Source organism: Hyla sarda, chromosome 5 (genome assembly GCF_029499605.1).
Source record: "Hyla sarda isolate aHylSar1 chromosome 5, aHylSar1.hap1, whole genome shotgun sequence".
In the NCBI taxonomy this organism is placed as follows: Eukaryota; Metazoa; Chordata; class Amphibia; order Anura; family Hylidae; genus Hyla; species Hyla sarda.
The window spans coordinates 119,797,350-119,817,857 of record NC_079193.1 but is presented as its reverse complement, the minus strand read 5'-3'; the positions used below and the strand labels follow the sequence as shown (position 1 = coordinate 119,817,857).

General features: G+C 41.8%; 1 protein-coding gene across 8 annotated transcripts in view; it reads left to right on the top strand.

Moving 5' to 3' along the window:
• Positions 1–20,508, top strand: part of SLC6A19 (solute carrier family 6 member 19) — a 283,454-nt gene that overhangs the window by 140,118 nt on the left and 122,828 nt on the right. For 2 of the 8 annotated variants that reach the window (XM_056520177.1, XM_056520176.1), the window contains one exon: positions 4,346–4,519. The exons of 1 other annotated variant lie outside the window; for it this stretch is intronic. In XM_056520177.1, coding sequence (XP_056376152.1) covers positions 4,346–4,519 — 174 coding nt within the window. Of the gene's footprint in view, positions 1–1,325; positions 1,440–1,905; positions 2,017–2,351; positions 2,550–4,171; positions 4,520–20,508 lie in introns of those variants that run through there. 5 more of the 8 variants (XM_056520182.1, XM_056520181.1, XM_056520178.1 and 2 more) reach the window with 4 other exon arrangements.

Genomic DNA, 20,508 nt, shown 5'->3' with positions numbered 1-20,508 from the left:
AGCACATGCACTTACATTGCGTCTTCTCGAACGCAGTTATCCTCAGAAAATATTAAATAAAGCTCTCAAAAAAGTAGAGAGAAAAACACGAGAAGAATTACTTAAACCTAAAAATAAAAATACAAAAGTCGAAAAACGTTTCATCACTTTTTCTTTTGCAAATTCTCCCATGAATGATACAATCAAAAAAATAATTTAAGAAAACTGGTTCATGATTGAACAAGACACCGACTTGGGAGCACAAGCAAAAGAAAACCCTATTATCACCTTTAGGAAATCCTGTACCATAGGTGATTGAAAAAAAAAAAAGGGCAAGTAGAATTTTCATGACAAAAATGATACATGGTTAAAAAGCTGCCTACCAAAAGGAAATTTTCCATACAAACACTGTAATTTCTGTCAATTTAATTTAGCCAAGAGAAACTTTATCCTTGGAGGCACAAACATTTTTTTGAACCAATTCATAACTTGTCAAACTACCGTATATACTCGAGTATAAGCCGACCCGAGTATAAGCCGAGACCCCTAATTTCAACCCAAAATCCCAGGAAAAGTTATTGACTCGAGTATAAGCCTAGGGTGGGAAATACCTCATCCCCCCCTGTCATCATCCAGACCCGTCATTAACATCCTCATCATCATCCCCTTGTCATCATCCCACACATCCCCCCTTCATCATCCCCTTATCATCCCACACATCCCCCCTTCATCATCCCCTTGTCATCATCCCACACATCCCCCCTTCATCATCCCCTTGTCATCATCCCACACATCCCCCCTTCATCATCCCCTTATCATCCCACACATCCCCCCTTCATCATCCCCTTGTAATCATCCCACCCCCCCCCCTTCATCATCCCCACCCCCCTTCATCATCCCCACACCCCCCCCTTCATCATCCTCTTCTCATCATTCGCGCGCAGTGGTCTTCAACCTGCGGACCTCCAGAGGTTTCAAAACTACAACTCCCAGCAAGCCCGGGCAGCCATCGGCTGTCCGGGCTTGCTGGGAGTTGTAGTTTTGAAACCTCCGGAGGTCCGCAGGTTGAAGACCACTGCGGCCTTCAACATCATCCAGCCCCCTCTCACCCCCCTTTAGTTCTGAGTACTCACCTCCGCTCGGCGCTGGTCCGGTCCTGCAGGGCTGTCCGGTGAGGAGGTGGTCCGGTGAGGAGGTGGTCTGGGCTGCTATCTTCACCGGGGGCGCCTCTTCTCCGCGCTTCCGGCCCGGAATAGAGGCGTTGCCTTGACAATGACGCAGAAGTACGTTGGCAATGAACGCACCTCTGCGTCGTTGTCACGGCAACGTGACTATTCTGAGGCCGGGCCAGAAGCGCTTAGAAGAGGCGCCCCCGGTGAAGATAGCAGCCCGGACCACCTCCTCACCGGACCACCTCCTCACCGGACAGCCCTGCAGGACCGGACCAGCGCCGAGCGGAGGTGAGTACTCAGAACTAAAGGGGGTGAGAGGGGGCTGGATGATGTTGAAGGCCGCAGTGGTCTTCAACCTGCGGACCTCCGGAGGTTTCAAAACTACAACTCCCAGCAAGCCCGGACAGCCGATGGCTGCCCGGGCTTGCTGGGAGTTGTAGTTTTGAAACCTCTGGAGGTCCGCAGGTTGAAGACCACTGCGGGTGGGGGAGTTCACTCGAGTATAAGCCGAGGGGGGTGTTTTCAGCACGAAAAATCGTGCTGAAAAACTCGGCTTATACTCGAGTGTATACGGTACTCACATTGGGGGAGATTTATCAAAACCTGTGCAAAGGAAAAGTTGCCCATAGCAACCAATCAGATCCCTTCTTTCATTTTGCAGAGGCCTTGTTAAAAATGAAAGAAGCGAGCTGATTGGTTGCTATGGGCAACTGGACAACTTTTCCTTTGCACAGGTTTTAACAAATCTCCCCCATTGTCTACTGCATCATCTGCCCTTGCAATTTTTATTACATTGGAAAAACTAAAAGAAAGCTGTTCACTCACATACGAGAACACTTATATTCTCTCAAAACTAAAAAAAAAGGTGCCCCCCGTTTCGTCTCACATATGACTGAATGTCATGAATGCAAAACAGAGGGTTTAAAATTTGCTGGGCTTGAACGTATAGACAATGTTCCAGAGGGAGTAGATCGTCATACTTTTCTATTACGCCGAGAGGCAATCTGGATAATAAAACTTGACGCTACTGGCCCACTGGGTTTAAATGAAAGAAATGATTATTCTGCATTACTGTGAATCCTTCATTTGTGTCTTTTCCTGTCTATACCATGGTTTTAACCTTATACACATTTTTGTATTTTGTGTCACATTATTTTTTTAATGTTATAATTCCCACAATGTCTGTCTTGCATGTAAAAGATTTACTTCCACTGGGAGGAGACGCACACACCGAGCCGGAAGAAGCGTCGGCTGACGCAAAGCTAGTTGCCACCTGCGGTGTGCCCCTGTGTCTGAGAGCAGCTGCTCTCACTCCCCGCTACATGGATTAATCTTTCCTGTACATGCTGCACTTTATTCCATGGAATAAAAGATCTACTACCTGGGACATCAAACGTGGTGAGTGCGATTCATTTTCGTCTCTTGGTCTTCATATATATATATATATATATATATATATATATATATATATCCCTTATTTTATGTACGGTGCCCTGTGAGATGCAAAAAAATCATTAAAATAATATCTTGGGGGCCTTTGGTGACATCTTGCATCACCTATTATCTTACAAAATAGTATTTGCCTAATTATTGTACAGCAGTGTATGACCAGTTTAACCAAACATAATACGGCCTCATTTTTGCATGCATATTATCGCAATAAGTCCTTACACAATCATGTTTTTGATGAGCTGAATTGTGATTTACATATCAAATTTTTAGTTCCATTTTCTGCCGATATCCATTCATTCCTTGAGCCATGGATTGGGTTGTTTGGTTAAATTGAAAGCTGTTATTGCCGGTGGTAATTAGTGTTGAGCGGCATAGGCCATATTCGAATTCGCGAATATTCGCGAATATATGGACGAATATTCGTAGTATATTCGCGAATATTCGCATATTCGTTATATTCTCGTTTTATTTTCGCGTATGCGAAAATGCGCACATGCGAAAAATAGCATATGTGGAAATTCGCATATGCGAAAATTAGCATATGCTAATTTTCGCATATGCGAATTTTCGCGCGCCAGTCTCACACAGTAGTATTACAGCCTTCTTTACACCACACAAGCTGGAAGCAGAGAGGGGTGATCACTGTGATGTGTACTGTGAAGAAAAAAAAAAAAAAAAAAACGAATATTCGTAATTACGAATATATAGCGCTATATTCGCGAAATTCGCGAATTCGCGAATATGCGATATTCGCGAATAATATTCGAATTGCGAATATTCGCGAGCAACACTAGTGGTAATAGCTGTTTGTGGTGCTAAAAGAAATGCAAAAATGCTGCTGCATTATGCCCATATGCAGCCACTTTACACGCAAATACATAGAAATGTAATATCCATGCTGTTTTTCCTATAGATTGATGATCGGTTAACACATAGTATTCCGATCAGTGTTATAACTTAAACCAGGAGTGGGTCTAAACACACAGAAGGGGAAAATCTTTCCATTATAGTGTTGGTTCCACTCCTGACCACAATACTGACTAAAATACTATGTGTAAACCGCTGCTTACTATAATAATCAGAATGACAATATGGTTTCTTTACATACAGTGCTGGGGAGTCCACATAACCTGCATCTGTAGAAACAAAGATTTTTTGGAATCAAAAAATTATCTTTTTGTGAATCTGACAGTTCTCCAGCTTTGCCTTGCTGCAGAAAATATGTTGAATCTAGGCAGCATTTGTAGATGAAATTAAATGTATCTTTGTTTACAACCTCTGTTTGAAAGCTATGTCAATGCAACCATGTATTATTACCTTCCAGGATGCAGTACTGTATAACTAATGGTACGATTTACAACCTTCTCTAAGTTACATATTGATTTACAAAAGCAAGAGCAAATATTTTTTTCAAAATCATTCAGAAGGGCAATAAAAATCAGCACCCTTCACAGTGCACAAGGACTGTATGGTGGTGCATTCTGTGTTCAGTGAAGCATTGGCTGATAAGGCATTAATAATTAGAAGTCTCCTTGTAAAGGTTCTGCTGACACTTCTTTCTACGTTAGGTGGTGTCCTCCGGAAATGAGTGCCAAAGGTTCATTATAAATACCACTTGCATGTATTGACAGTCATCACTTCCATCTTCCATCAAGCTGCCCTGTTCTCCTTTTTTCATCCTTTAATGTAATAACAAAGTGATACTAGGTGCATCATGGTCAGACTTGTGCTTCCAAACCCAGGACTTGAAAACAGGATACAAACCTATGAGCAACTTGAGGTCCTAGAAAAAGAAGAAGCAGGAGAAAGACCAAAATGGGACAACAAAGCACAGTATATGCTTACCTGTATAGGTTTTTGTGTGGGACTAGGAAACGTATGGAGATTCCCTTATCTTTGCCAAAGCCATGGAGGAGGTATGTGCTAGATCCTATCCATTTTATGTAATGTACAAAAATGTCCATACATTGCACTAAAACAGATACAGTGTAAAATGTTTATTAAAAAAAATGTAGATAAGTGCATTATTAATGATACATAAATACTGTTGTTCTTTTTGAAGACTATATCTAAGGAACTAAGCCTCTGCAGTAATCCACATTATAAGTATGGAAAGTAGCATTACATATGTTCAATGATTAAATTCCGCTTGCTGGACCAACCAAGAAAAAATTATGTGGTCAATTACATAGCCATATGTATTTTTTATTTACGGTATTTTTGTTACTCATATAGCACTAACTGACATTTTTACAGCACTATGCAGATATTGTTACTATTCACATTGGCCCCTTCCTTTATATGATTTTCTATCCATTTGAATCTATTTTCATAGGAAGACAATTAACCTTTCAGCATACTGTATTTTGGTGTATCGCAGTGCAAAGAATAAAGTGTACCTTACTAGATAAAACCTAGATACCCTCACACCTGCATGAAAACCATATATATATATATATATATATATATATATATATATGTATATATATATATATATATATATATATATATGGCCATAACTCTATAAGTACATATATATATATATATATATATATATATATATATGTGTGTGTTCCTATTGCGCTGCAGTGCGCAATGGAGGTGGGGAGCTGGCTCGCCAAGCTCCCTTGCCTCCTCAATATTGACCACCCATCTCGCCCCTGAAATTAATATTCAAATGTTTTCAGTAGATATATATATATATCTATGGGAGAGCTGAAGATAGCTGAATGGCTCTCCCATAGAGATATATGAAGGGGGCATGTCGGCCGCTGCTTCGTGCGGGGGTTTGACTAGTCGCTTCCAGGGAGAGTGGGGTCCTCGTACAGGGGTATACTTTTTTTTCTCTCCATATTTTGTGTAATATAGCCTGAAAAATGGGTGTGTAATATAGCCTGAAAAATATGGTGAACAATGCTGACCTAACGTTTTATTCCACTGCCACACAGTTTTCCACATTCTTCAAAACTGATCTTTCTTTAAAAAAAGTTCTATGCAGAAAAAGAAACAGAGATAAATGGAGATATATGGAGTCATCTAAAGGGATTTTCCAACTCATTTAAATAAAAAATTCCCTGTATAAGTGATTGTGTCCAGGTAAAAATGAATCTGCAGTAACTGGAGAAAACCTCACAATCTTGATTACAATTGTATAGTGAGGATCAAAATATATAGGTTCTGTTTTAAACACAATACCGAGCTCTAGACCTTGCACTTGGATAACCCCTTTAAGTGATGAAAAATATGAATGACACTATAGGGTTAGGTTGGGTTCACATGCCTTAAAATGGCAATTTTTTCTAATTTACATGTTGATTTTCATCCGTAACTGATGGAAAAAAAGAGGGCAATTATGAAAAAAAAGCATACATAATGTTTGTCACCAATGATTTACACTGTTTCAGTATTGAGGTTCTGTTTGGTCTCTGTCATTTCCTGTAAGAGGACATCATTTTAACCCCTTAAGGACGCAGGGTTTTTCCGTTTTTGCATTTTCATTTTTTCCTCATCACATTCTAAAAATCATAACGCTTTCAATTGTGCACATTAAATTCCATATGATGGCTTATTTTTGGTGCCACCAATTCTACTTTGCAGTGACATTAGTCAATTTACCAAAAAATCCACGGTAAAAAGGGAAAAAAAATTCATTGTGCGACAAAATTTATAGAAAAAAATTTCATTTTGTAAATTTTGGGGGCTTCCGTTTCTACGCAGTGTATTTTTCGGTAAAAATGACACCTTATCTTTATTCTGTAGGTCCATACGGTTAAAATAATACCCTACTTATATAGGTTGGATATTGTCATACTTTGGAAAAAAATCATAACTACATGCAGGAAAATTTATACGTAAAAAATTCTCATCTTCTGACCCCTATAACTTTTTTATTTTTGCGCGTACAGGCCGGTATGATGACTCATTTTTTGCGCCGTGTTCTGAAGTTTTTATTGGTACCATTTTTGTGTTGATCGGACTTCTTCATCGCTCTTTATTCATTTTTTCATGATATAAAAAGTGACCAAAAATACACTATGTTGGACTATGTGGTTTAATTAATGAAATATTTTTATAGTTCGGACATTTCCGGACGCGGCGATACCACATATGTTTATTTTTATTTGCACTTTTTTTTTTTATGGGAAAAGGGGGGTAATTCAAACTTTTATTAGGGAAGGGGTTAAATGACCTTTGTTAACTTTTTTCTTTCACTTTTTTTTTTGCAGTGTTATAGCTCCCATAGGGGGCTATAACACTGCACACACTGATCTTTTAGGCTGATCCCTGCAAAGCCATAGCTTTGCATGGATCAGCGAGATAGGGGCTCGATTGCTCAAGCCTGTAGCTCAGGCTTGGAGCAATCAAATGCCAATAGGACACGACGGAGCAAGGTAAGGGGTCTCTGCTCGCGTCCCGATCAGCCTGACTGAGCTGCCGGGAAGCGTTTGCTTTCATTTTTAGACGTGACGATCAACTTTGATCGCTGCGTCTGAAGGGTTAATAACACGCGGCACAATGATCGGTGCTGCACGCTATTAGTCCAGGGTCCCGGCTATCGTTAGCCGCTGGGACCGACCCAGTGTGATGCGGTGTCGCGGTGTGACCCAGTTTTAAACACCGGGACCGGGCGTAGGGTGTACAGGTACGCCCTACATCCTGAAGGAGTTAAATGTCAGGAAGCATTTACTAAGATGCATGGAATAGCCTTCCTGCAGAAGTGGTAGCTGCAAATACATTGAAGAAGTTTAAACATGCATGGGATAGGCATAGGGCTATCCTTCATATAAGATAGGGCCAGGAACTATTCATTGTATCAGAATATTGGGCAGACAAGATGGGCCAAAAGGCGGAACACAAAATTTGCGGAATGTCAACCTGTGTGGACATTCTGCTAATTTTCGGCCGTGTGCACTCGGCCTAAAGGTCCTTTTACCATTAATCAGAAAGTGCTGATTAACTATGTGCAATTCGATCATTACTCTGTTAGTACTCTGGCCCAATGGTTGGAAGTAAACAAGACCACAAATAATCGCTAGATCGTTCTTTGGCTATTTGCTGGCCCTTTTACACAGGACAATGGAGCAGTAGTACACATGCTTGGCCTTTGTTCCATTGACTTTCTAGGGTTAGTGGGTGCCTCTAAATATAGCCAAGCACTGTACTTGGCAATCTTCTAAAGTCCTCTAGAGAATAAAAGGAACACTTATCTAATTGAATACCTGTCCCCTATCCTGTAGTTAGGATATAACTTTTAACCTTTGAACAACTTCTTTAAGTGGTTAAAAAGTTGACTATGGTTTTAGTCATGGTCCTATGACTACAAATGTAGTTAGCATTTAAAACCCAGGCTTCCTTTATGAAATAAATCCAGAACTGTTCCTGGCATATACAAGGTGATTTTTTTACATGACTCAAAAGCTTTTTTGCCTGCTTTGAAATATACATGTGATAGCCTGGGGGATGTAGGGTATGGGGAGTGTAGCTGTGCAGTAATTAAAGGGTGCTTGTTAACCCTTGCTATTCGTGATGCCAGGGTGTGAGCTCCTCTATAATGCTTTTTCTACCGCCACCCTTTCCAAGAGCGATAGGGAGGTAGATAATAAGAATAGATTGTCCACAACCGGAGAGTTTCTGAAACAATATTAAGTTTTACTGAAAGTTTTCTGCAAGCTTCTATAACATAACAGTCTCTCAGCATAACAACGGCTTTCCTCGGAGATTGACAAAGGTTGGGACTTTAGCATTTAGAGTCTTTTAGTACTGTGCGTTATTCCACTGAATTTAGGGGTTTATTTGCGGTCCAGTAGTCACGCTAGCATTAGTGGGAAATTAGATTTGAACTCACGGTTTTGGTTCAGCTGAGGCTGGCAGGTTTTTGAGGCCTAGCGTGTCTTTGAAAGTTGCGTAGCACCGTCCTGTTAGTCCGGCATCCACAAGAGCAGCAACCGAAGAGAGCGATAATTGGACGCAGCTCCCTTATATGGGCAGGGGCTGAACTAATGCTGATTGGTCCATACTGATGTCAATCACCATTACAAAGATTTGTGGGTGACACGTGACCCAAGGACCTCCAAAGGTCCTCCAATATACCATAGAGGTTATTAGCATGGTCACATGGCCGAAGGTCCTGCGACGCTGAAGGAGGTAAGCACTATACATTACTACAAAATATATATAATTATTAAATATATACATATATATTATTATCAGAGATAGACTTGAGGAGAGGCGACTAGGGGCTGTCCCACCTGAGGAACCCTACCTGAACATAGTTACTCTGACTTTGGGGACCTCTACACTAGGTACGGTATGCAATACTGTACCGGGACACCACATACAAATTATTTTAACCTGTTCAGGACACAGGGCGTATGCATACGCCCTGCATCCCGAGTCCTTAAGGACTGAGGGCGTATGGATACGCCCGTGGGAATTCCAGTCCCCCCCGCTAGCCGGTTGGGGACCGGATCGGGATGCCTGCTGAAATCATTCAGCAGGCATCCCGGCACATCGCCCAGGGGGGTCCTGAGCCCCCCCCCCCCCCCCCCCCTCATGTCGGCGATCGGAGAAAATCGCATGTCAATTCAGACATGCGCTTTTCTCCAATTCTGGGCTGATTGGGTCTCTGGTGACCCGATCACCCGGAAAATAGGGCTGATCAGAGTTTTCAGCGACAGCCCCGATCAGCCTAAGGGATAGGAGTGAGGTCGCAGAGCTGCGATCTCCTTCTATCCCCTGCCATTAGCAGAACGGAGTTCTGACCAATGGCAGCACAGGACAGGGGGTTGCCATGGCAAACCCCCGTTCTGACCGCCCCTGGATGTCGAGGGGATCATGGGAAGAAGATGGATGCCATACCTCCAGGATCTTCGCTGGAGACTGCTGGATCCTGGCTCAGGTAGGGAATCGTGGGGGGGATTGAAAGTGAAAGTAAAACGATCTTTACTGTGGCAACCACTAGGAAGGCCAAACTGCAACTCCCAGCATGCTGGGAGCAAAGTTTTGCAACATCTGGAGGGTCACAGTTTGGAGACCACTGTTACAGTGGTGCCCAAACAGTAGCCCTCCAGATGTTGCCAAACTACAACTCTCAGCATGTCTGGACTGCCCAGGCATGCTGGGAGTTGTAGTTCTGTAACATCTTTCCCTTCAGATTTAGCAATTTTCATGAATTTTTTGAAAATTGCTGCTCTACTTTGAAGCCCTCTAATTTTTTCAAAAAGCAAAAATATGTCCATTTTATGATGCCAACATAAAGTGGACATATTGTATTTGTGAAGAAAAATGAAATTTATTGTGAATATCCATTTTCCTTACAAGTAGAGAGCTTCAAAGTTAGAAAAATGCTAAATTTTCAACATTTTCATGAAATTTTTTGATTTTTCACCAAAAAAGGATGCAAGTAGCGCCGAAAATTTACCACCAAAATAAAGTAGAATATGTCACGAAAAAATTGTCTCAGAATCAGAATAATCGGTAAAAGCATCCCAGAGTTATTAATGCATAAAGTAACAGTGGTCAGAATTGCAAAAAAGGACTCTGTCCTTAAGGTGAAAATGAGCTGAGTCCTTAAGGGGTTAAAAATCGAATTAATACACTGGCATATACCCAATAGCTAAAGAAGCACAGTGATATTTGCCAAAGTGTACAGAGATAATAAATTCTGAATCCGCAGGGTTAAACAAGAAGAGATTAATTGCGTCTGTTATGCCTGTGAAGTGATTAGCACTATACCTCGTGCTGGATCGCAATGTGGTTCTGATTCCGTCTTGTGGCAGTAGAATGAATGTCTGATCCAAACTTTTTGGATTATTTGAGCACTAGTAGTGATGTCAATCCTCTTCCCTCATTCCGCAACCTGCAGGCATCACACTGGTTGAGATGCCACCGGCTTGGGCAGATGCCCCAGCGCTGTAGAATGGGACCATAGATTTCTAGCTGAAGTTACTATTTACCAATATGGAACAGAGCCCAGGAAGAACTAAAGGCCCAGACTTCAGTGGAGATTCATTCTAGTCCCACTGTCACAAGACAAAATCAGGAGAACCAATTCACGATTGCTGTTCATAACAGACATAATTAATCTCTTCTTGTTTAATTCTAGGGCTTCAGAATTTATTATCTCTATACACTTGGCAAATATTACTGTCCTTCATTAGCTATAGGGTATACTGTTTAGAAATCGGTAAGTGAAAGAGAGCTCATATGAGGGCATGGTGGCTGGAATGTATTGTGAACCCAGCCTTCACATGCTAGTAACTAGCAGCGGGTTTTTTCGGTGTGGGAAACCCACTGCGAGTTACGCTACCATTCATTTGAATGGGTCCGCGGACAGTCCACAAATCTGACACTATTGCGGACTGTGGATTGCGGTCTGTGGACCCATTTAAATCAATGGTTGCATAAATCGCAGCGGGAAACCCGCTGCTAGTTACTAGCGCGTGAAGACACCCTCATACTGAATCTTTCCTCCCAAAACTACACAATTATCTCCATTCTTGTGATTGGTGGGGACCTAGCGATTGGACCCCCACCCATAAGGGTATTTCCATTAGGCTAGGACTCCACTGAGATTTTTGCACTGCGATTTTTGTGGCATAAAAATGCCAGAAAAACTGCCACTACCTTAGTGTGGAAAATTGCCTTTTTTGGCCCCTTTGGCGTTTTTCTTTACAAAATAGTTGGGTACCAGAAAAAAAAAAAAAAGATGCAGTAGGGATGTAAAAATGTATTTAACTAAATGGACGATGCAATCGTCCATAATATAGCAGAGATGCAAGCGGCTCTATACATCTCTCGCACTTTTGCTCTGTACTCTGAGTGATGTTCTATCCACATCACTGGCCGTTCATATTTTCCGCCCAGAGCTGTGATTGGCCGGATGGTTGCCGCCAATCACAGCTCTGAGGAAAATATGAATGAATGAGTGGCCGGCCAGAGTATAGTGCAGAGCAGGGATGCGAGCGCTATAAACAGCCGCTCCATCTCTGCTATAGACAGGACGATCGCAGCGGGTGTCAATAGTGATACCTGCTGTGATCTGTTCTTACCTGCAAGTACTACTACTCCCAACATGCATTAATAGACAGATCGCAGCGAGTGTAATTTCTGACACCCGCTGCGATCTGTCTATTAATGCAGGTACTACAGCTCCCAGCATGGAGCAGAGTGTACTCCATGTTGGGAGTAGTAGTACTTGTAGTTAAGGAAAGATCACAGCGGGTATCACTCCTGACACCCGCTGTGATCCTCCTGTATAGTGCATGGTCCCCTGCACTGCTGTATATATACACATTCCTAGAGCTGTGATAGGCTGGAACCATCTGGCCAATCACAGCTCTCTGCGGGAAATATGAATATGTGTATAAATACGTCAGTGCAGGGGACCATAGAAGAGCGGCCGGACGCATCTATACATTATACAGGAGGATTGCAACGGGCAATCTGTCAATTAGTACATGTACTACTACTCCCATCATGGAACAGTAAGTGAAAAACACACACACACACTACTATGTATTATTGTCAGCTACATTTTTAGTGCTTTACCTGCCCACATAAATTGATCCCTGTTTAAAAATGAATAAGCATTTCGTAATAAAAAAGATAAATCACGTTAGATACAATTTTTTCCATCACTACTGTATCTTTTTAATTTTTTTTATGGTACCCTACGAAATTTGAATAAAAAGGTATCTCCATAATTTTTTTGGATCGCTAAGTCCAAAAAAGAATAAAAACCGCATGCAAAAACGCAAAATTTTAAACCAACATGGTGTTTTTTTTGGCGTTTTTGCTCTCCCATAGACTTCTATGGGAGGAAAACGCCATGATTTCAGGGCAAAAAACGCCAAACTAGGTTTTGTCGGGCGATTTGAAAATCCAGCCTCTGACCCCGAAATTGCTGAAAAACGCCAAAAGGATTAAAAAAACGCCAAACTGAAAAACGCCAAGTGAATCTGAAATAACTGAAAAAACGATGTGCGGGAAAATTGGCGTTTTTGATGGCGTTTTTGCAAAAATAAACCTCAGTGGAGTTCCAGCCTTAAAAGGTTTATCCAGGAACAGAAAAACAGACAATTTCTTTCAAAAACAGCAGCACTTGTCTGCAGGTTGTGTGTGGTATTACAACTTCATTTGAATTGAACCACCTGCAAACAAATGTTTTTTGAAAATAAATCAGCTCTGTTTTTTGTAATGTGGGATAACCCATTTAACTTCTTTAATAAAAGTGATAATCAAAAGTGATAACCTAAGTAGCTGCTCTTTTTGTTCTCACTTTTGCAAAAGTGCCCAGAGCAACTGAGCAGAAATAAGTCATCAGTCTATTAGTAAATCAAGTGGTACATGAATAGTGCACTGCCTGCTGGCTTACACCTTTATGGCCTTTATGCTTTGGGTAGAAATTCTTTAACAACAGAATGAACTGTTTAGTGACTGAAAAAGTAAAGCAGATTTCTGAAAACTGTCCAAACAGGTTAATTTAGAATACATCTAGAGAAGGAAATGATGCCTGCAAGTGCATTTGTGTTATATTTTCTTAATAGCATCTTGTTGTTCATGTATTATAGACAACAGTTTTCAATTTGGTAGATAGAAGTTGCCCCATAGTGAGAATTTTCTTCTAGAAAATAGTCAGTTCAACGTTATAGACTAGTAATGTGCTTCGGTTAACCTGTTGCTGTAAAATAGCTATGTCACAGTGCCTCCTAGTGTTATAAATTGGTGAAAACAATAACAAGAAGCAAAAAATAAAAAAGTAAAATAAAGACACATATATAATAGAAATGTAATTGTCTACTACTATTTGTATAATTGGTGCTGTTGTGTGCAATACAATATACAGTAGCCACATTTTTTTTTTAAACAGATCATGAATTAACAGTCTTTGTATCTCCTTACACAATCTATTTATGCAAATTCATTTTTCTCCTTAAGACAGAAAGTCAAATTTCGACTTATTAAATGGCCACTGTCACTTTAAGAAATGCTTGACATGTCAGAAAGCAGTCTTTCTCAAGTGCGGTCCTTAAGTACCCCCAACAGGTCACATTTTCTGTATTTTCTTAGTCTTTCACAGGTGATATAACTGTAGTGATGCCTGATGCACTGATCGTAATTATATCACCTGTGAAAGTCTAAGGAATTCCAGAAAACATGGGGGTACTTGAAGACTACCCTTGAGAAAAACTGTCATAAAGGCAAAGAGTTTTTGGTCATCAAGGAATCTGGGTGTTCAGACTCCAACCGATAGAGCAAGGTAGGAAAAGTGCATGCTGTGTTTTCTCCCAGCTCTGTATATGTATGTGACCGACATAAAAGACAGAGGGGGGAATTTATCATTGGTTTTACCCTGGTTTTGTGGTGTACATTTGTCTCACAGTTTGTCTCAGTTGCTGTTTTTAGACTTTTCATTGTGACTTTTGCTTTAGGCTAGGTTTACATTTGTTTTTTTGGGGGCAAAAATGCCAATAAAAACTCCCATTCTGCCGCATGGCGTGTTTTTTGTGTGAAAAAACGCTGCGGCCAGATGTTAGCTGTAAGTCAATAGTTAACTGTAAAATGCCATATCCACTTGGCGTTTTTCAGGTTGCCATTTTTTTTTAAATCCTTTTGGCGTTTTTGGGCTCCTTGGCAGTTTTTAGAAAACGACCTCTTGTTGAGACTTTGGCGTTTTTTCGGGAAAATCTTGGCATTTTCCTCCCATAGAAGTCTATGGGAGTGAAAAAACGCCAAGAAAAACGCCATGTGGGTTTTAACTGGCATTTTTGCAGGCGGTTTTTATTCTTTTTTGGACTTTAGCGATCCAAAAAAGTGATGGAAATACCTTTTTTATACAAATTCCGTAGGGTACCATCAAAATTTTTTTTTTAAATATACAGTAGTGATGGAAAAAATTGTATTTAACGAAATGTATCTTTTTTATAACAAAATTTTAATACATTTTTAAACAGGGATCAATTTATGTGGGCGGGCAGGGCACTAAAAATGTAACCAACAATAATAAAAACGTAGTGTGTGTGTTTTTCACTTTTTTTATTACATATTTTAGGTAGTACTACTACTCCCAGCATGGAACACACTGTTCCATGATGGTAATAGTAGTACCTATACTAATTGAAAGATCACCAGGGTCCATTGCGATCCTTCTGTATCATATATAGATGCGGCTGGCCACTCTTCTATTGTCCCCTGCACTGCCATATATATATACACCTATTAATATTTCCCGCGGAGAGCTGTGATTGGCTAGATGGTTCCAGCCAATCACAACTCTTTGGGAAATATGAAGAGGTGCATGTATATGTCAGTGCAGGGGACCATAGAAGAGCGGCCGGCTGCATCTATTATTATATACAGGAGGATCACAGCGGGTGTCAAAAATTACACTCGCTGCGATCTGTGAATTAATGCAGATACTACAGCTCCCAGCATGGAGCAGAATGTGCTCCATGTTGAGAGCAGTAGTACCTGCAGTAAGGGACAGATCACAGCAGATGTCACTCCTCCTGACAACCGCTGCGATCCTCCTGATGTCGGGACTCAGCTGTGCTCATGGCTACAAAGCCGGGAGAACAGCTGATGCTAAGCAGTAGATATACATCGTATATCTACTGCCCAGCAAGAACTTACAGTGAGCCTGCAATGTGTATACAGTATACACATTGCTGGCTCCCTTAACCCCTTGCTGAGCTGTACGCTTTGCGCCAGCCCAGCAAGGAAAAAAGTAACTTACACTACTGGACAGTGTAGGTTAACCCTTTGGGCGGTATACACTATATACAGCTATCTATAGATAGCTGTATATAGTGTATACAGAAGACAAAGTCCACTTACTTCCCTCCAGTCCCGGCGGGGTCGGTTTAACTCCACCCCTAGTGATGACATCAGTAGGGGCGGAGCTGCAGACGGGAGCCAGGCTAGTAAGGGTCTGAGGCTCTGTTCACATTGTCCGTTTTGTATAATGTGAACAGACCCTTCTGACAGTGTCTTCCCAGATAGGGAGACTCCAGCTGTTGCTAAACTACAACTCCCAGCATGCCCAGACAGCCAAAGGCTCCCTGTATTGTATGGGAAGACATTGCAATATGAGCATTCTCCCCAGAGGACCGCGCCAAAAATATTTTGTGTTTTTTTCTTTCTTCTTGTTTAAGATCCGTGTATGTAGAGGATTACGGTGGATTCGATGGAATACGGCAGATGAACTGGATTTTTTTTCTTTTAATAAATTGGTTAAGGAGGGCTGTGTTTTTAAAAAAAAAAAAAATTTCCAATGTGTCGTCTTTTTTTTTTATAGAATTTTATGGCTTAGTAGTGGAAGCCGGTCTTATTGATGGAATCCATTACTATGCCAGGGCTTAGCGTTAGCCCCAAAAACATGTAGCGCTAACCCCCAATTATTACCCCAGTACTCACCGCCACAAGAGTGCCGGGAAGAGCCGATCCCAACAGGCCCGGAGCATCAAAAATGGCGCTCCTGGGCCTAGGCGGTAACAGGCTGGCATTATTTAGGCTGGGGAGGGCCAGTAACAATGGTCCTCGCCCACCCTGGTAACATCAGGCTGTTGCTGCTTGGCTGGTATCTGGCTGAGATTAAAAAGACAGGGAATTAAAAAAAACGCATAGGGCTCCCCATATTTTTATTCTCAGCCAGATACCAACCAAGCAGCAACAGCTTGACGTTGCCAGGGTGGGTGAGGACCATTGTTACTGGCCCTCCCCAGCCTAAATAACACCAGCCTGTTACCGCCTAGGCCCAGGAGCGCCATTTTTGACGCTCCGGGCCTGTTGGTACCGGCTCTTCCCGGCACCCCTGTGGCGGTGGGTACTGGGGTAATAATTGGGGGTTAGCGCTAGCTGTTTTTGGGGCTAACGCTAAGCCCTGGCTTAGTAATGGATTCCACCAATAAGACCAGCTTCCACTATTAAGCCTGAAAATTCAATTTAAAAAAAAGACGACAGATTATGGAAAAATGATTTTATTTTTAAAAACTCTTCCCCACAGCTCTCGTTAACCATTTTATCAAAATAAAAAAATCCAGTTCATCCGCCGTAAACCATCGAATCCGACGTAATCCTCTGCATTTGCAACTTTTCAGTTTGTCATGTGGTGGACCACCGGTTTATGGTGGGACCACGGGTGTAGCGGTGTGAGTGATGGGATCAGATGGTATTAACCCCTAGTGTTTGTGATGCCAGTGTGTTTTTAGGGTTCTGGAACACCAGACGCCCGGATTCTCCGCTATCCTAGTTGCTAGTAGTGAAATGAGAATCCACAACCAGTAATGGTCAAACGGAGGCTTTACTGAGTATAAGACAGATTGAATTATCTTCACAGCTAAGGCCAGATTTCACAGAGAGGTGTCCAGGACCCAGAAGGACCTCGCAGCTTGCTGGACCAATATACTTGTAATTAACTTGACATTGGACTTGACTATATTCAGGACTTGACTAGCTTCAGTGACAGCAGACATAGATTTGAGACTTACTGGAATGACTGTAGCTTTTTGGGTCTTCCAGATGCTGATCACTTGCACTGAGATCTCTGGTGGCTGCTGTCTCAGCAAAGACTGATGGTACAAGAGAGTGAATTGTTATGGCCGCCCCTTTATATAGTGGGGGGCTTGACTAAAGCCCATTGGTCAAGCTGCGGGTCATAGGTTAAGCTGGAGCTCTCTGGGAGAACATGTGACAACAAATCACATAACATGTGACAGCTTGCACAGGTCCTTGAGACCTCCCACAGGTCCTTTATACTACTTATACATAGGGATCCTGTCTAGGCATTAAAGTGATATACACAACTTTATAAAACCAACAGGGGAGCCCCCAGGTCACTGAGGGGCTCAACCTGATAGGACCTAAGGGTAGTACAGGACCATGTCCTGTACTGGGACATCACAGTCACATCTTTTGTTGCAAATGCGCTAACTGTGCAAATCTACACCAGCCCTGACTTGGCTTACAGAACTGACTGTGGACCGCATTTTTAAAAAGTCGCACATTTTGTCGCATGGAATAAAAAGTCGCACAAAAAGTCGCAGAGAAATCACCATACAAAGTGGTGTGCTGATGCAAGAAATGTGATCAGCACCAGATTTATCACTTGCCTGCACCATGTAATAAATCTGGTGCAGGTACACAGTTTCCACCACATGAATTAATGGGGGTAAAGGACATGCACCTTTGCCACTCTTGATTAATTCCCTCCAGACTTCTTATGTGAAGGGTCACTATACATTGGCTGTACTGTCTCTACTTTTTGTTTGTGGATTTACTACAATGAACCTTGGATCAGGCCTGAGGTGGCATGCACTCTTATGACTGCTTTTTGTAGTCATGTACTGTTGCTATTGCTTGAACTCCTAGTGTAAGTCTATGGAACTGCCACTATACGCACAAAGAGGGAGATTTATCAAAATCTGTGCAGAGGAAAAGACCAGTTACCTATAGCAACCAATCAAATTGCTTCTTTCATTTTTTAAAAGGCCTCTGAAAAATGAAGGAAGCGATTTGATTGGTTGCTATGGGCAACTGGTCAACTTTCCCTCTGCACAGGTTTTGATAAATCTTCCCAGAGAGCGTAGAGTGAAGTATGCATCCACACGCTTCTTTCCCTGCTTGTTCTAGCGATCGTTTGGGGTATGATCACTTAGACCCTCACTGATGAAAACTTTCTCTACGACATGTCAAAAGTTATTTTAACCCCTAGAAGGTGCAGGGCATGTAGGTATTTAGCGCACCAGTATGTACATGTAAGTCCAGCAGCTGCGCTCGCATCATAGACCACAGGTCCTGGCTGCTGTCACCAGTCAGGGACGCGCCGGTAATGCTGGACATCAGCAATCACACTGATGTCTGACATTAACCCCTCAGATACTGTTATCTGCCTTCAAGCAGACTAGAGAAGCAGATCACAGATAACACTGATCAGTGCTATGTTTGTGATATCCCAAGGTGATTTGCTCAAGGATTGTCCCAACTTTAGGACATGTTTTTACCAGGAATCAACACACTACAACAGCTTAATGCAAGGTCTGCCTCCCTACAAGGTTTATTTCACTCAAGGTTGCAGGTACAACAAAATAAATAAATCAGCATCAAAATAAACACTGGGCTCTTGGGCCACTACCTACACGTGCCAACATGGCCTGACTACACCACTGCTGGACAAGCTCCCTGCAAGTGTTAAACATTCTACCTGCAACCTCTTATGTCATAGTTCACACAAAGCTTATCTTGTGTATCTCAGCCAGCTCATCTGACAGTCCCTCTGGGAAAGAACACTGGCTGGGAACATCAGAGAACCGATCAGACGGCGAGGAGGCAGGTAAGGGCCCTCCCGCTGTCCTCTCAGCTGATCAAAACATCGCAATTTCACCTCAGTGGTCCTAGTCAGCTCCGCTGAGTTGCCAGGATAGTTTTTTTTTTAACATTTCATATGCTGCAATGTACTTTAATTACGTCATCTAAAGGGTTAATGCAGGGCATCGGCCTGATCGGCGATATCTAGCATTAACTCTGGGTGATGGCTGCTGATACCAGTCAGGACACACCGTGTATGAAGCACGCTCAGCTCATGAGCGTGCTTCAAACAGTGGTAACAGGACCAGGGCATACTGGTATGCCCATCGTCCTTAAAGGGGTACTCCACTGGAAAAAAAATGTTTAAGTCAACTGGTGCCAGAAAGTTAAACAGATTTGTAAAAATTTTAACTCTTCCAGTACTTATTAGCTGCTGAATGCTCAAGAGGAAGTTCTTTTCTTTTTGAATTTCTTTTCTGTCTGAAAACAGTGCTCTCTGGAGACACCTCTGTTCATTTTAGGAACTATCCAGAGTAGGAGCAAATCACCATAGCAAACCTATTAGTAAAATAATAAATAATATGAAAACTACATAAATTGGTACAATTTATGCAGTACAAGTACAATTGGTGATGCAAAACACAAGCCCTTAAATGGGTCTGCAGGTGCAAAATTGAAAGCGTTATGATTTTTAAAAGAGGAGGAGGAGGAAAAAACAAGTGCAAAAGTGAAAAATTGGCCTTGTCCTTAAGGTCAAAATGGTCTTTGTCCCCAAGGGGTTAAAATACTATGTTAATGATCCAGTGAATGGTGTAAACGTAAAAGAAAAAAAAAATACCAAAGTAGAAAAATATAGATTTTTAGTCACATCTTATATCAGAAAAAAAAGAATAAAAAGCAATCAAGAAGAACCAACAAAACAAGAATGGTACTAATAGAAACTACAGATCACCGTGCAAAAAAATTTGCCTTAATACATCCCCATATACAGAAAAATAAAAAATTAATAAGGACAATTTTAAATATACTGATTTTATTTAATTCCTTGGGGATGGAGGGCGTACCTATACGCCCTCAGCCCACTCCCTTTCTATAACGCGGGGCCAGGCCATGGCCCCGCGTAATAGCGGGTCGGGCCCGGCCGGGACCCGTGGCTAATATTGCATAGCACCGCTATTAACCCTTTAGACGCGGCGTTCAAAGTTGAACGTCGCGTCTAAAGTGAAAGTAAAGCACTGTCGGTTAGCTCAGGGGGCTGTTCGGGATCGCCACGATGAAATCGCGGCATCCCGAACAGCTGTAAAGACAGCAGGAGGGTCCCTACCTTCCTCCATGCTGTCAGATCGCCGAATGACTGCTCAGTGCCTTAGATCCAGGCATGAGCAGTCAAGCAGCAGAATCATTGATCAATATTTTCCTATGAGAAACCATTGATCAATGTAAAAGATCAGTGTGTGCAGTGTTATAGCCCCCTATACCATTGCAAAAAAAAAAGTGAATAAAGATCATTTAACCCCTTCCCTAATAAAAGTTTGAATCACCCCCCTTTTCCCAATAAAAAAATAAATTGTGTAAATAAAAATAAATATATGTGGTATCG